At 38.9% G+C, this 17930-nt stretch overlaps 1 protein-coding gene across 1 annotated transcript in view; it reads left to right on the forward strand.

The window, feature by feature from the left end:
- Positions 1-17930, forward strand: part of LOC127640596 (E3 ubiquitin-protein ligase znrf1) — a 40584-nt gene that overhangs the window by 10456 nt on the left and 12198 nt on the right. Inside the window, exon 2 of the mRNA XM_052123234.1 lies at positions 14504-14599. Within this exon, the coding sequence (XP_051979194.1) occupies positions 14504-14599 (96 nt within the window). The remainder of the gene's footprint in view (positions 1-14503; positions 14600-17930) is intronic.

The following is a 17930-nucleotide window of genomic DNA, read 5'->3' on the forward strand; positions in this document are numbered from 1 at the left end:
GCTGTTCTTTTCAGCAGGAATACTGACACCTGTGATCTCTTCTTTCCTTTTGTAACCCTATTGTTGCATTCACATTGTCGCTTGATCATTCATGTCTATCGACAAGAAAATAAACCACTGTCTTTTCCTCGTCAGCCCAAACAACATCCTGTAATCAGGAAGTTTACAGACGAAAACAGTATGTCTGCATCTGTGCCCCCCACCAAAACACACGCACATACATAAACACACACAGACACACTTCTCCCTCTCCGTGTCATTACCTCTCTCTCATTCTACTGTTGCCATGGAAACAGCTGTTCTTTTCCGACTGAAGGTAATAAGTTGAAACTAGTTGAGGAGAGTTAGTTCTGATGTCATTTGAACACGGGTAAGCCCATGTATGGGCATCCTGGACGTTCCATTGAGGACCATCAGAGGCAGTGATTCAGAGACCCTCCGATGGCAGCGAGGGGTAGCCGCTTTTGTCAAGCAAGTCTTATCGCAGAGAGCATTCTTTGAGAGCCGATACACAGTGAAAACACCATGCAATATTGATTTGTTTTCATTACTGCTTTCATGCTTGCACACTCCTTACCCACAAACACTGTATCTCTTAGCATTCAAATGAATTTGTGCCTACAGTATGCTCATTTGTGTCTTCTCCATTTCTTGGATGATTTTATTATGTGATCTAATGATAGACCTTATTATGATAGTCTGGCTGATTCAGACTGTTTTTGCTGTGAAATTCGACGACAGTGGGTCGAAAGTTCTAAGGTTGAAATCTGTTGAAATTTGGCCTGTGGCCAAAACTGGAAGTATTTTTAAACATATGAACACGTTTGAGCTCCAGTTTTCATGTGAAATGTCCACAGAGTGGTGCCAAAAGCAAGTTCTTTTTAGTTGTAAATGATGTAATACTGTCAACAGGAATGTATATTTTATTAACCATACACCCTAATCCAAACACCAACCCTAAACCCAACTGTCAGTGGAGTAAAAATTTAATCGTAGAGGGAAAATGCAACCTACAAATCGTGCTCATCATTAATTATGTGAATGCAATTACATCTTGGTTTCTGTGGGACCAGAGCTCATGTTTCTGAGGCAACACACGCAAGGCGCTATCACACCACGGAAAAAGGTTCACACATTTAAATTGATGCAAAAATGCCTGATGGGAGATGCCGCTTGTCATCAACAATCCAAAATGTGGTCGATGTCAGGGTACCTTAACATTTGGTAGCAACAAGTGCTTGATTGGCCGTTAAACAAAAGTGTTAGTTCCCCCTTGTGTCCGTTTGAATTTTGGAGGAATGATGTACTTTATCAATTAATAGTGTACGTTTTAATTGGTCAAAAGTATATTTCACCCAAAAATGTAAGTTCTCTCATCATTTACTCACCCTCATGCCATCCCAGATGTGTGTGACTTTCTTCTGCAGAACACAAATGAAGATTTTAAGAAGAATATCTCAGCTCTGTAGGTCCATTCAGTACACATACATTTTGGCTAGAACTTTGAAGCTCCAAAAATAAAGGCAGCATAAAAGTAATCCATACTACTCCAGTGGTTTAATCCATATCTCCTGAAGCGAGATGATAGGTGTGGGTGAGAAACAGATCTACACTTTCATCAGCCCTCCTATGTGTGTTTTTTTAGTGATTTGCATTCTTTGTGCATATCGCCACCTACTGGGCAGGGAGATGAAAGAAAGAAAGTGTAGAGCGGAGGAGGGCGTGGCCAGGCTGGAACAACGTGTGCCCGGTCCCCAATCAGCCTGATGGGGCGTGCGAGGGATAAAGGCAGCCGGTGACGACAGGTCGAGAGAGAGAGAATTACGGGCAGCTGCCCTGTATGTGTTTGTGTGTCTTTTTATTTAATTAAATATTGTTTATATTGTTAAGCCGGTTCTCGCCCCCTCCTTTCCCTTTAACCCCCTTACAAAAAGGAGGGGAAAAAGCTATATCAATAAATCCTAGCTGCACAAAGGCCCAGTAGGTGACGACATGCACGAAGAATGCGAATCTACAGAAGAGCTCTTGTGAGCGCACATAGAAGGCTGTGTGAAAGTGGTAGATTTATAGTTAAAAAGGACTTAAATATTGATCTGTTTCTCATCCACACATCATATCGCTACTGAAGGCATGGATTTAACCTCTGGAGTCGTATGGATTACTGCCTTTATGTGCTTTTTGGAGTTTCAAAGCTCTGGCCACCATTCACTTGCATTGAATGGGTCAACAGAGCTGAGATATTTTTCAATAAATCTTTGTGTTCAGTAGAAGAAAGAAAGTCATATACATCTGCAATGGCATGAGGGTGAGTAAATGAGAGCATTTCAAGTCTCATTTGATATCATTAAATTGTATAATATCAAATAAATCTCTGTAGCTCAATAGTTTCTTCAAGACAGCAATGAAATTAAAGGAGGGTAAAAAAAAAAACATCAAATCATCTCTAGACTTTCAGGAGAGATCTCAACAATGTCACAAACCGTGTTCATATTTGCCCAGATACCTTGGACTTGGTCTGCAATCAAAAAGATCTGAAGATTTTCAAGAAATCAAACATTTCTCTACAAATGCTCAGTGCCAATGTCTGTTTCTATTCACAATAATTTTATAACTCTATATTTTACTGTGTCAACAATTGTCTCTTCGGTTTCTAATTTTATTTCTCCTAGCAAACCTTTAGGCAAAACATTTTAAGACTATGTTAACATTTGAAATGAAACGTAACTAAGAACTCCATTAGCTTTGTCTCCACTACTAAATTGTAAACACGAAATATTTATATCTTTCAGTACTCCCTACAAAGTAATATGGAGGCACATTGTGCGCGCACACAAACACACTTGTGCTGAATAAGCTAATACACCACGCCTGACAACCCCTCGCAACTCGTAACAGGGAATGCCCTTGACTTATCTTGAATCAGACACTTTAAAAGGCAAAGCTGCACGTTGTGATGTGGCATGAAAATGCAGAAATACTCTCCTGATGGGCACTGCTTTAAAGGAAGCTGTCATGCTGTCTGGCTCTCTCTCTTCCCTCGCTCGACTGCTGTGTCACCATGTTTACGTCCTTGTCTTGCTCTTCTCTTACACTCCTCCCCTTTTCCCTTCACAGTATCCTTACAGTGTTCTATCCGTCTGTTCGTCTGTCTGTCTGATCTATCTATCTGTCGGTCTGTCTTCATTCAAGCATCCATACATTCATCCATCTCAATTTTATCGGCGATTGAATAACCCATATCGGTCAACCACTAATGACTACCTTGGGTACACATAATTGTAAATAATTAAATATGTTGAAGTCTTAAGCTTGTTAATCCTGCTGTAAACATTACATCATAAAATATTCATTGTTGAGGACAGTTTCTATTATTTGAACCTTAATAATCTGTATTAAAATAGGCTTTATATTGTTGGCTTGAATGGATGACTAAATATTACATTGTTAATGGATTTTTTCTGTCAACATTTGCAGACCTGTACCTGTATGAAAGAAAAGCCTCTGTTCTGTGTGGTCCAGTCATTCAGTCCGTCTTTATGTTTGCTGCAATTGTACGATTTGTACAATGTACAAAAACCTCATCCAGACAATGGAATGCCGGTACTGTATTGGTGCAGATGTGCATCAACTGAGTTGTTCTTTTGTAAACCTGAATGAGGGTCAAAATGGTAGAAAATTTGTACTCGTCAAGCATTAACTGAAAGCAGGGAATTTTAATGTCAATAAAAACACTGCAATGCAAATTTTGCACAGTGCCAGTGTGATGGATTTTACCTGTAGAGATGCTTCACTATTATGTGACCAGAGTAGCTCTATACTGTATATTTTTGGATCAATATTTTGTAATGAAAGAGAAGCTGGAAAGTGAAACAACTTATATAGTGGAGACTAGAACTAGTCGACACATGGAGAAGTTCTTAGAAGACCTTTATCTTAGTAACTAGGTTTGGAGTCAAAAGTCCAATTACACAAATGTGTATTTTCTCTGGTAGTGGTTTTGTGTGAACACCATTCTAAATCTGGTTAAATTATAACAATTTCTGTCAAACTTAAAAGCAAATGTATATATGTGTGTATGTGTGTGTGTATATATATATATATATATATATATATATATATATACACACTCACCTAAAGGATTATTAGGAACACCTGTTCAATTTCTCATTAATGCAATTATCTAATCAACCAATCACATGGCAGTTGCTTCAATGCATTTAGGGGTGTGGTCCTGGTCAAGACAATCTCCTGAACTCCAAACTGAATGTCAGAATGGGAAAGAAAGGTGATTTAAGCAATTTTGAGCGTGGCATGGTTGTTGGTGCCAGACGGGCCGGTCTGAGTATTTCACAATCTGCTCAGTTACTGGGATTTTCACACACAACCATTTCTATGGTTTACAAAGAATGGTGTGAAAAGGGAAAAACATCCAGTATGCGGCAGTCCTGTGGGCGAAAATGCCTTGTTGATGCTAGAGTTCAGAGGAGAATGGGCCGACTGATTCAAGCTGATAGAAGAGCAACTTTGCCTGAAATAACCACTCATTACAACCGAGGTATGCAGCAAAGCATTTGTGAAGCCACAACATGCACAACCTTGAGGCGGATGGGCTACAACAGCAGAAGACCCCACCGGGTACCACTCATCTCCACTAAAAATAGGAAAAAGAGGCTACAATTTACAAGAGCTCACCAAAATTGGACAGTTGAAGACTGGAAAAATGTTGCCTGGTCTGATGAGTCTCGATTTCTGTTGAGACATTCAGATGGTAGAGTCAGAATTTGGCGTAAACAGAATGAGAACATGGATCCATCATGCCTTGTTCCCACTGTGCAGGCTGGTGGTGTAATGGTGTGGGGGATGTTTTCTTGGCACACTTTAGGCCCCTTAGTGCCAATTGGGCATCATTTAAATGCCACGGCCTACCTGAGCATTGTTTCTGACCATGTCCATCCCTTTATGGCCACCATGTACCCATCCTCTGATGGCTACTTCCAGCAGGATAATGCACCATGTCACAAAGCTCGAATCATTTCAAATTGGTTTGTTGAACATGACAATGAGTTCACTGTACTAAAATGGCCCCCACAGTCACCAGATCTCAACCCAATAGAGCATCTTTGGGATGTGGTGGAACGGGAGCTTCGTGCCCTGGATGTGCATCCCACAAATCTCCATCAACTGCAAGATGCTATCCTATCAATATGGGCCAACATTTCTAAAGAATGCTTTCAGCACCTTGTTGAATCAATGCCACGCAGAATTAAGGCAATTCTGAAGGCGAAAGGGGGTCAAACACAGTATTAGTATGGTGTTCCTAATAATCCTTTAGGTGAGTGTATACACACACACACACACACACACACACACGTGTGTGTATGCACATGCATATGTATGTATGTATATATATATATATATATATATATATATATATATATATATATATAGTAGCCAATACTTTAAGACTGTATGTGGATCTGCAGAAATTGACTTTCAAAAACCTGAGAAATGTTCACAGAATTAAAAAAGTGCAACATCTAGCCATGGTCTCCCATCTATAGTGGTAAGCTGTAGTGTGTTCTGACAGATGAATGGTCACAGGAAGTCGCTGTTGTCCGGGCAGTTGTGGTTTCTAGTTAGTCATGTTGCATTTAACACCACTTAATCGTTTGACCTGTTTTTGTATGTGGTTTAATGGTGAGTCATACATTGTTTCCCGCTTTTACGTCAGCCTATTTTTTTTTTTAACAAGTGGCTATCCTTAATTGAATCGCTTTTGTTTGAAACAACTTTTCATATCCTTGTCTGTTTGATGTCAATGCGTTGTACAGGTTGCCAGATCTAGTTCATTGCTTCATTCTGAATGTCACATTCAAGCTGGAGGCTGCATCTTATAGATTAGATTTATTAAGAAGCTGCGTATGAATTGTCCCACTGTTCCTTAAAGCCACAGGGTCCTTTATGATGCACTTCTTTTATTTAGTCCTTTACAGTGTCATGCTGCTTTGCTGATGATAGATCAAGCATCGTTGCTGTCTGGAACACCCCTAGATCTAATAAATAGTTTTGATTTAATATGGTTTAGGAAACACTGATGCTTTTAGGCTGCTTTGTGAGAGACACAGATCAATAGCTTGATCAAGTGCTGACATGCGTAGCAGAAACTGTCATATAAAACACATACTGTAGTCATATAAAGCTGTTTTCACACGTTTCGATTGCTTGGTTGGTCCTATTGCAAGTTCAATTCTGCCCCCTCCCCTTCCTCTGCTAGCCTCAATTTGGACGCATTGTCGTCAATACAAGTACCACTGTGAAACTAGCAGCAGCTGTTTACCACTATACATTTCAGGGGGAAAAAAGGTTGTATTTTAGTTACAAAGCAGTTACTGGGGTGGTGCCGAAGCTTTGTGTACATAAGGAGACGGAAAAAGGGTACAGGGTTTTTTTTGGTTCCCAGAGGAGGAAAAAGGTACACAAAAGGTCCTTAGGGTACACTTATGTACCCAAAATGTACATTTTAACTAGAGGTACAAAAGATCACCATGAGGGCACCACCCCAGTAACAACCCTTGTACCTTAAATAGTACCTATTTTCTAAAAGTGTAGCAAGGTTAGGACTCACAAATGTGACTATGCCCTAGCAAGGGATCCTCTTCCGAAAGCTAAATATTTTCTTGTATAAAGGCCCATTTATTTTGTGTGAGAAAATTATTAAGCATGATATTATTAAGACAACATTCTTCCAAAATTAAATGAAATTTAAACTTTATTGTATTAAACATAATTAATAACTGATGTTAAAGGGATAGGTCACCCATCCCAGATATTTATGCCTCTATTTCTTCTGCTGAACACAAATTAAGATTTTTAAAAGAATTTCTCAGCTCTGTAGGTCCATACAATGCAAGTGAATGGTGGCCAGAGCTTTGAAGCTCCAAAAAGGACATAAAGCAGCATAAAAGTAATTTAAATTACTCCATTGTTTAAATCCATATCTTCATAAGTAATATGATAGGTGTGGATGAGAGACAGCTCATTATTTAAGGCCAAGGAGGAGAATTTAAATTCTCCCCCTTTGCCCAGTAGGTGGCGATATGTACAAAGAAAGTGAAAGTGGAGATTTATAGTATATAAAGGACTTAAATATTTATCTGTTTCTCACCCACACCTATCATATCACTTCTGAAGACACGGCAGACTTGGCACAGCGAAATTATACATCATCAATAATAGTTTTCTTTGTGATTTAGGACAAATTGCTTTTGACTGCACCATAACCTGCTGTATGAAAGAAGCTTAAGATCTTCAAACCCACATGGGTTAAGATGACATGCTAAAGCTAACAAATCAGGCTTCTGTACAATCAAAGAAACATGTGCTGGTAACATGAGCATCAAGTTGGACCTTGACAGATTACTAATCATATCTTCGTTATGTTCATAACAGCATACTGCAAATTACTTGTACTATTTTTGCAGTATGCATACTGTGCACAGTATGCAGCTTTCCTGTATACATGAAATACACAACTGACCTTTAACATTGGACAAAATGTGCAGCACACAGCCAGAGCAGACTGTGTGAGATACGGTATAATGTAACATGCTCAACTTGACCTTTCACTTTCAGTTTGGCAAGTGAACCATGTTATGAACTACAATTTTGATATCTCCTTCTGAACTAATTATTGAATTGGATATCCAATCGTTTTTACACAAAATTAATAATAAAAAAAATCATAATAAAAAAACAGAAGCAGAATTATTTACATTCAACACCACTTGCTGTATTAAAAAATGCAATGTAGAGAGGTAATGTGACGGCAATGTAGCCTACTACTGTTTTGATAGTTTATTATTGCATAGTGTTTCACATACTTTAAAAATAGTAGGCAACATTCAGTATATACTGCAGGGTTTGCAGTATGCTAGTATTGCCTTTTTAAATTACAAAATGAGTATGTTAGAATTGCGTTAGTATTGCATTTGTTTCTGAATTGCTTTTGTAAATGTTTTCTTTAGCTTGCTTTCCAAAGGCTTGATTCACTGAATTAGGCGTGCAGTGCAACACTGTCAGTGAGTCTTGGGAATTTTAGCAGCACTGGCATGATTTGTGACTTCATCTTCGGCCGTGGGGAACAGAGCAAAGACTATATGCGGAGGTATCATCAAAAATGCATGGAGATCAGAGCGAGCAGTCGACTATACTTGAGGAACACGTCAGCTCGCAGGACGAGAGCCAGGGGACACTTTAACGGGCGTGGAGTGTGACAGCTCTATTTCAGATCTGAGCATAGACACGGAGTGAGAAGACACTCTCTGAGTCACAAGCCTGGATTGTTTTTACTAGGTGAAATTGATGCCGAATGCAGTTGAATTATATGCTTTTTTTTTTTTTATAATCAGTGTCATCAAGGTCACAAAGTGCAGGGCCTTTGACATGCAGTGAAAAACTCTGATATAAGAAGACCTATACAAGACCAACCAAACTGAAAAGAGGGAAGTTACTGTTACTGTTTTGAAAGTATAAGAGTAAAGAGTTTGTATAGTTAAGAGGATTATCAAGGTTAAAGGGATAGTACACACAAAACATTTTAATTCTCTCATTGTTTACTCACTCTCATACCATCACAGATGTGTGATTTTCTGCTGAACAAAAATTAAGATATTTAGAAGAATGTCTCAGCTCTGCAGGTCCATACAACACAAGTGAATGGTGAAGGTCCAAAATGCACATGAAGACAGCATAAAAGTAATCCATATGACTTCAGTGGTTATATCCATGTCTTCAGTTGTGATATGATAGGTGTTCATAAGAAACAGATAAATATTTAAGCCCTTTTATTCAATAAATCTACACCTCTGACCAGCCCCAACCAATAGGTGCCTGAAAGTGAAAGTCACTTCTACACCAGAAAGTAGAAGTGAACATAAAGGGTACATTTACAGTAAAAAGGACTTAAATATTGATCCGTTTCCTACCCACACCTATCATATCACTTCTGAAGATATGGATTAAACCACTGGAGTTTTATGGATTGCTTTTATGCTGCCTTTATGTCCTTTTTGGACCTTAAAAGTTCTGGCCACCTTTCACTTGTATTTTATGGCGCAACAGAGCTGAACTACTCTTGTAAAAATCTTAATTTGTGTTCTGCAGAAGACAGAAAGTCATACATATCTGAGATGGCATGAGAGTCAGTAAAAGATGAGAGAATTTTGGGTGAACTATCCATTTATTGTGTCTTTTTGACTAATAGCTAGCTACCCCCTTGACTACTCATTCACAACAATGGCAATCACACACACACACACACACACACACACACACACACACACACACACACACACACACACACACACACACACACACACACACACACACACACACACACACACACACACACACACACACATGTTGTGTTTCCATGTTTTATGGGGAATTTCCATAGACATAATGGTTTTTATACTGTACAAACTTTATATTCTATCCCATAAACCTAACCCTACCACTAAACCTAACCCTCACAGAAAACGTTCTGCATTTTTACATTTTCAAAAAACATAATTTAGTATGATTTATAAGCTGTTTTCCTCATGGGGACTGACAAAATGTCCCCACAAGTTCAAAAATGTCGGGTTTTACTATCCTTATGGGGACATTTGGTCCCCACAAAGTGATAAATACACGCTCACACACACACACACACACACACACACACACACACACACACACACAAAACACACTTGCCCAAATACTCTTCCATTAATGGCCTGGTCTGAGCTAGACCTCATTAAGACCAATAGAGTGTCTAATTAAGCCATGCACTGTGAGAACAAGCAGCTGGTTTTCCCTGGAGCACTTATGATTTCACTGACTAAGGGGCCCAGCTATATTCTGTGCTTCTTGCACAGAATCTGCCCCTCGTCTGCGGCCTCAGTCCTGTTTATACAGGTTCAAGCCATGCTGCCTGGCATCTGAACTTTATATTAAAAGGTAGTTCACCTAGAAATTAAAATTCTATCATCATTTACTCACCTTCAAATCGCTCCAAACCCATATGACCTTTTTTCATCTTCTGTGAAATACTAAGTAGAAATTTAGAAAACTGACCTAGACGCTGTTTTCAATGCAATAACAACAAATCAAAAAGGATGCAAAAGCACGATAAACATATCATAAATGTGGTCCATATTATTTCTGCGCTATATTAAAGGTCTTCTAAAGCAGTGGTTCTCAACCATGGGGTCGAGGCCCAATGGTGGGCCTTAGTAAACTTCCAAATGGGCCTCAAAAGGATCAAAATCATTACAAATCAGTTCGATTTTCTTTTTTTTACATAATTAATTAAAATGCTAAAAATCAAGATTTAGGTCTCAAACTTAAAAAATACTATCCTAATACTTCTGGAATAATGAAATTACTGTTTATAATAGTTTTCTAAACGTAAACGTGCTAAATGGACATCTTTGACGGTTGTGTCACGTCATGCTTTTTTCAGTGTCTTACACAGGAGTGGCACGATTTTCTGTCAAGTCAAAAGTACTTCAACTTTTAAAAACATGTCTCGACCTGCGTTCTGTTCCTTTTGTTGTGCTCCATCTAGCTTTTTAGACCTAATTACACATGAATGACCCCTAAATATGATAAGACAGCTGTGTGTGAGAAGCAGGTCAAATTTAAGTAATTATTCAATGAAAATCTTAACATGTTCTTCAATGAATCAGTTAATCCTGCTCATAAAACTGGTTCATGAATCAGGCTAATCCTTTTGAGTTCAACTACCTGACTGGCATAGTGGGCTAAAGCACTAAACTGTTAAGGAGAAGGTCGCTGGTTCAATCCCCATAGCCACCACCATTGTGTCCTTGAGCAAGACACTTAACTCCAGGTTGCTCTGGGGGGATTGTCCCTGTAATAAGGGCTCTGTAAGTCGCTTTGTGTAAAAGCATCTGCCAAATGCATAAATGTAAATGACTCAATGGTCCATTTAAAACAATTCTTGATTTTATTAGTGAATAACGTCTTACATTTCTGTCCATTTCTAACACAAATATGGCTTCAGAAGACTTGGTTTATAGCATACAAGTCTCATATAAGTTAACACACTTATGATACTTATACTTTGATGGTGTTTCTCATCCTTTTTAACTTAATGGAATAGCTCATCATTTACTCAACGTTGTGCCATCCCAGATGTGTATGACTTTCTGTCTTCTGCAGAACATAAACAAAGATTTTTTTGAAGAATATTTCTGTAGGACCATACAATCCAAGTAAATGTTACCAACATTTTTAAACTCCAAAAAGCACATAAAGGCAGCATAAAAGTAATCCATAAGACTCCAGTGGCTAAATCTATATCTTCAGAAGCAAGATGATGTGTGGGTGAGAAACAGATCAATATTGAAATTATTTTTTACTATAATTTCCTCTCCCTGCCCAGTAGATGGGGATATGCATGAAGAATACGAATCGTCAAAAACAAAAGAGGAAGAACGTGAAGGTGAATGTGACTTAAATATTGATATTATATCACTTCTGAAGATAAGGATTTAACCACTGGAGTCTTATGGATTACTTATTATGCAGCTTTTATGCTTAAATCTTGTAACTTACTCACTTGCATTGTGAAGCCCTACAGGACTGAAATACTCTTCTAAAATTCTTCTTTTATGTTCCGAAAAAGAAAATTCATACACATCTGGGATGGCATGAGGGTGAGTAAATAAAAACCCATTATTTTATAGCATGGTAAACACAGTTACCAGGACATTTTTGGTTGTGTTTAAAGGAATAGAAAAAAGTCATATGGGTTTGGAAAAACATGTTCGAGAGAGAGTCACAGAATTTTCATTTTTGGATGAAATATTCTCTTCAAACAATTTTGAAGAAGAAAAAAAACCTTGGGATTTTATTGCTCTTGGAGCAACAACACACTGGGAGAAGGTCAGTGGAGGTAATTTACAAATAAGTATAAGTCTAATTACCTGATCTGATTACCTCACTGTCATTATGGCCAGTTTGGCATGAAAGAAATCTCTGGTCTGTTTGTTGCCGTGGTAAGCCTGTGTTGAAATGTTCAGTGCTATGTGATCCTTGCAGTAGTAGAGACAGTTGGTCTATCTCGCATGTGTGACTCGAGTTCTGTTTGTTGACAGATGGAACCCCATAGCCCCCCTTTAGAAGCTTTGTTTCAATGAATCACACCTCTTTGAAGATGGGACATCCCTGTCAGAGATTTCCACACCTCCGTTTTCCACTTCAGTCTTCTTGCATTCTCTCTCCCTCTCTCTCCCTTTCCATCTGTCCCCAAGGAATGCCTGAAAATAGCAGCCTAGGGAAAATTGGGTCAGCCATCATCATGGGTTCCTGGGGTGTGTTTTAGAGGTGTGCGGTACGCGATGCACTCTGGAGTTAGGGGGTGGAGAGTATCAAACCTGGGTTATATTGACAGATGGGGTGGTCTTCATCCCTACAGTTACTATGTTTTGTATTTTTACTGACTGCATTTTATCCTCTGTTAGCCTGTCACTCTTTGTCTTACTCCATTTTATTCTGGTATGGCTGCCGCTTTTTATCACTGCTTCTTAATGCCAATGCTTCTCTCTACCCTGTTTTCAAGACAGAAATAGTAGAATCCTAAAGTTAATCAGAGATCTTGTGCAGCTTATGTTTCAGGCTGCTCGTAGGTCCAACAACCTGTCTTCAACCTGAATAATTATCAACCTAAGCACTGAATTGGTGTAAAACTGCCTCGAAACTGCTGTTAATTAGATTTTGCAATGCTCTCTTCAAATCAAGGTTCCACATCATGAACACATTGTAAGCTGGTCTCGGTGGAGATCCAATCAGGTTTGTTTCTTATGTTTACAATTCCTGGTAATATACACTCTAGGCAATTGTGATAGAACTCCCTTTTCAATTTAATATCTCACTCCTAAACTTGGTGAAATCTGAAAGCAAACTAATAGTATCCAACTGGGAATTTTACATAACTGTAATTTGCTTGGTTTTGAGAGTTTTCAGCAAGGCCAAGCCCTCATGTTTCAAAACCACACCTGGTTGTTCTCAAATGGAAGTCCCCAAACTCACTAACTTGATTTCTTTATAGCCATGCAAACGCTGCAAGATTTAAAATCGCTGTGAACATCAAGCCATTCATCAAATCTAGTAAGGTACATGCAAGAAGTGGTTTGGGTGCAGAAAAAAAAACAGCTTAAACTAGCCTAAGCTGGTTTGCTGGTTTTAGCAAACCTAGCTGGTCGTTCACTTTATTTCCACAGAGCGACCAGCTTGAAATTGTTGAAATTGAAATAGTTTGAACTTTGAGCATTGTTACAACGAATGATTTGCACTTAACTCTCCACAGGGTAACACTGTAGCTTGGACAAAAGGCAATGGCACATTTTTGAAAGTTGAATCTTAAAAATTATAGTAGCTTGGGATAATACATTTTTGAAGTAGCTTCCCCACTGGTATGGGAACATTATTAGCTGGTTTACACTGATCACACTGTGAAAGTGCTTACAACAGGTTGCCCTTTTTGCTTCTGAAATTGGTCTGTGCTTGCAAAAATTCAAACAACTGCTCCTAGTGGCCGAAGCTGGACGATGTTAAATGTATGGGCACGTGTTAGCACCAGTTTCCACATGTAGGTATAGTTGCAGGCTGGAGATCTCCAAATGGGGTGGAATCTCCAATATAGGGTGTGGTTTCTCCATAAAAGGACGGGGTTACTCAAAGGGGGTTGCACAGGCAGTTAGGGTTAGGTAAGGTGTTCCCTATATCTATGCTGGTGGTTTGGAGCTCCCGCCCCTTTTTGGAGCTCTGTCTGCAGCTATACCCTTCTCAGTTTTGGGTGAATTATCAACAGAGTTGCACCAAAAGCAAGTTGTATTTTAGTTGTAAATGACTTTATACATTCCACAGGAAGTCATATTTTATGTCTTTTATATCTTAGGCCTAACCCAAACCTCAGTCCTAAACATAACTGTCAGTAGATAAAGAATGTCATTTTAGAGTGTTTGTTTGAATGTGATTACTTCCTGGTTCCAATCAGTAGTGCTTGAAGGAAATGTTCACACTTGAATTGATGCAAAAATGTCTGATAGGGGAAGGCGCTTGATTAAAGGGTACATGAACTTTAGAAAAAACACGTTGTGTGATCATGTTGGTTGGTTGGTTATGTTAAAATTACACTGGTGAACAAATGGCATTGATGTATGGGTTTGCAAGGTATGCATTACAAATATTATACGCTAAAAAAAGCATTACTTCTGTAAACAAAGTAACAGCCAAGGTAGTGCATTTGCAATTGAGTCTTTGAAAAACAACATGGTGCAAGGAATATGGCATTAGCAGTCATCAGACCGCAGCACCTCTATCGCAGTGGACATTACTGGCTTTACCGCATTCTTGACAGTTTGTGGCAGGTACAACTCTGCTTTCTTCCTGACCATGAATAAACTGACGAGGATACTTTTTGTCTCCTCTCCAGGATTTAAGTGTCCCGTCTGCTCCAAATCAGTGGCATCCAATGAGATGGAAGTTCACTTCATCATGTGTCTGAGCAAGCCCCGCCTCTCCTACAATGGTAAGAGATGCCTCAATGTACTCCACCCCTTTATTTATTCACCGACACATCGAAATAGATTTTTTTCACACACTGTGTTGATGATGCGTTTTCACCTTCATAATCAGCATTAATATTGTAAAATATTAATATTAAATTGTTTTAATTATTTAGAGTAGATTTATATTATTATTATTTGTCTTATATTACAGTGGCATTATTAAAAAAACTAACAAACAAAACAAAAAACTAATCACCACTGCTGCAAAGGGATTTTAAATACAGCTGCTGAGGGGGTGATAGCAAATTTGATATCTTTCTCTCTCCTTGCTGCTGTAATCCACCTTTTGGAAAGTCATGGAAGTGTAATAGTGGATTTTTCTTTTGCTGCTAAAACAAATGGGAACTCAACAATAATATATCCTGTGATTTCCCATTGATCACTATATACTGTAAGCTCTAGTTTACTTCCACGTTCCAAACCCGTAAATATTAAAATGGTCCATTTGTCACTTCAACTTTCCAGAGTGTCCATATCGATAACCATCACCCCTCCTTTTCGCATCACTTCTTTTTTTATCCTCACATCTTTTGTTGCTGTATTAGTTTATCCTTTCTTTTCTTTATTTCATTCTTCAACGTGATTCTATTCCAGTGCTGAAATGTGTGTGTGAACTCGGGACGACCTCTCAATCTAGGCCTTTCTCTCTTTCTGTCTCTTTCTCTGTTGAACGCCGAAATAAAGCAAGGTGACTGCTGTACAGTATATGACATTCACTACTGATTCCTTTTACCCTTCCCTCCCATTCACTCTTTTAATATGCCTTCTCTCTCATTTGCTGTTTTAGGGTGGGAAATATTGCACTGTAAGACGGGACTTGATTTTATAGATTAGGTTTTGCAATAGCACCAAATTTTTACGAATCCAAATCACATTATTACATATTATTCTACAATAAATGATGGTTATCAGTAGCAATAAATCACCATCAATTAAGACAGTACGTTTACATGCAAAAATCGGACGAAAGCATGTACATAACATTTTAAAAAGACGAATCATTGTTTTAGTTTGACTGATCAAAATATTAAAGTGTATGTAAATGTACTGAGTGAGAATTGCATCAGTCAGCCTACTGTAGCTTTGCAGGAACATAGCACACATGACATAGATGTAGAGACCCGTTGGCATGTATAGTCTTCGCTTGTAATAGCTGTGCTGGGTTGGCTAAAGATCTGATGGCTGTGGCTGACTGACAGATACCTGACTGAGGGACAGCTGTCCATCCCAGCCTGAGCTAAAGGTGACCCGCGGTGCCACACATACACACACATACACACTATTTGATTTGGCTGGTGTGGAGATCTGAAAGATGAAGGCAAACTGTAGCAAGTCATTGAAAATAGACAAAATGGTTAAGCAGAGTTAGTTTCTTCGCACAAATTGTATCTGTTTCTCATTTATTTAAAGTTACAGTTCTCCTCAAAATGAAAATTCTGTCATCATTTACTCATCATCATGTTCATTCTCTCTCCTCTTTAAGTTAGTTACACAAATGACACACCAGAACACGCTGCAGTTAATCTTCCTTCCCACAATGCACTATGTCCCCATTGTCAGCCAAGTCCAGTGACAGCCACACGTCAGCAGATCTGCCTGGTGTAAAAGCCACTGTGTGTGAATATGTTTGTGTGAATGCAGTATGTACATTTTGCTTGCTTTTTGATGCCATGGACTGAGTTGGTGCCCGGCAGCCCTCCATTTCTCTGTGGACTCTAATCCACCCACTCTGTATTGATCCACACAGGGAAATAGCCCAGGACTAATGCTAGACTTTACATTGGACTAACCGTGAACTAATTCATGTTTTGCTTTCAGAGGTGATGGTAATAGAGCAGAGTATCTGCATGGAGCTGTAAGATTGTAACATCAAAGAAAGTGATATATCTCTGCATGGTCTGTTCTCTGTATTTACAGGGTTTACATGACCCTCTGAATATACAGATTATAATCTATATACAAATACCAACATATCAGTGTTTTCTGCTCACTACTCAGCAGCCTGCAAAACAATATCATATTTTAGAGTTCTAAACTTGAAATCTGAATGGAAAGACAACAGAAAAAAGACTTTTTCTCTTTTAATCGTTTAATATAATTTTGAATGTCCATGGTTTAAGGAGGGTGTAACTGTATGTTGAGTTGGAAATCTCAAGGATTAATAGTGATTTTTTTTCTTATTGCATTACGTGTTGTTCTGAAAGCAAAAAGAAACAAATGAAACATGGACTCGTACGATTAACAGAAAATGAAGCGCTACTTGCTCGTGATGCACGAATGCACTCTTAAGTCCTTGTGGTGGCTTAGTGACTCCCCTCAATCCGGGTGGTGGAGGATGAATCTCAGTTGCCTCCATGTCTGAGACAGTCAATTTGCGCATCTTATCACGTTGCTTGTTGAGCGCATTACCACAGAGACATAGCGCGTGTGGAGACTTCACGCTATTCTCTGCGGCATCCACGCACAACTCGCCACGTGCCCCACTGAGAGCGAGAACCACACATTAGATCGACCACAAGGAGGTTACCCCATGTAACTCTACCTTCCCTAGCAACCGGGCCAATTTGGATGCTTAGGAGATCTGGCTGGAGTCACTCAGCACGCCCTGGATTCGAACTCGTGACTCCAGGTGTGGTAGTCAGCGTCTTTACTCGCTGAGCTACCCAGGCCCCCTGAGGCATTTATTTTTATGAGTCAGGTGTACCAATTTGCTAATGAGTTTGAATTCAAGTTATTGGTCTGAATCGTTCAGACAACTCAGTCATTCACTCAATCACTCACTCACTGGATCAGTTGGAGTGGTTACTAAGTTAACAACTCGCTCACTGATTTGTTCGGACAACTCAATCATTCACTGAATCTCTCAAGATTACTGAGTTGTTCGCTCACTCACTAAATCTTTTGGATTGATTACTGAGTTGACAACTCACTCACTGGATTGCTCAGACAACTCAATCATTCACTGAATCAGTGAAATCGATTGCAGAGTTGAAAATTCTCTCACTGAACCGGTTGGAGTGATGACTTGAGTTGACAACTCACTCTCTGAATTGACCAGACAACTTACTCATTTCACCGAATTGGTCAAATCTATTATTGAGTTGACAACTCACTTACTGAATAAATTGGAGTGATAACTTGAATTGACATCTAACTCACTGAATCATTTAGAGTGATTAATGAATTGACAACTAACTGGTTGGAGTGATGACTTGGTTAACTCACTCACTGAATTGACCAGACAACTTACTCATTTCACTGAATTGGTCAAATCAATTACTGAGATGACAA

The sequence above is a fragment of the Xyrauchen texanus genome, chromosome 49 (assembly GCF_025860055.1).
Source record: "Xyrauchen texanus isolate HMW12.3.18 chromosome 49, RBS_HiC_50CHRs, whole genome shotgun sequence".
In the NCBI taxonomy this organism is placed as follows: Eukaryota; Metazoa; Chordata; class Actinopteri; order Cypriniformes; family Catostomidae; genus Xyrauchen; species Xyrauchen texanus.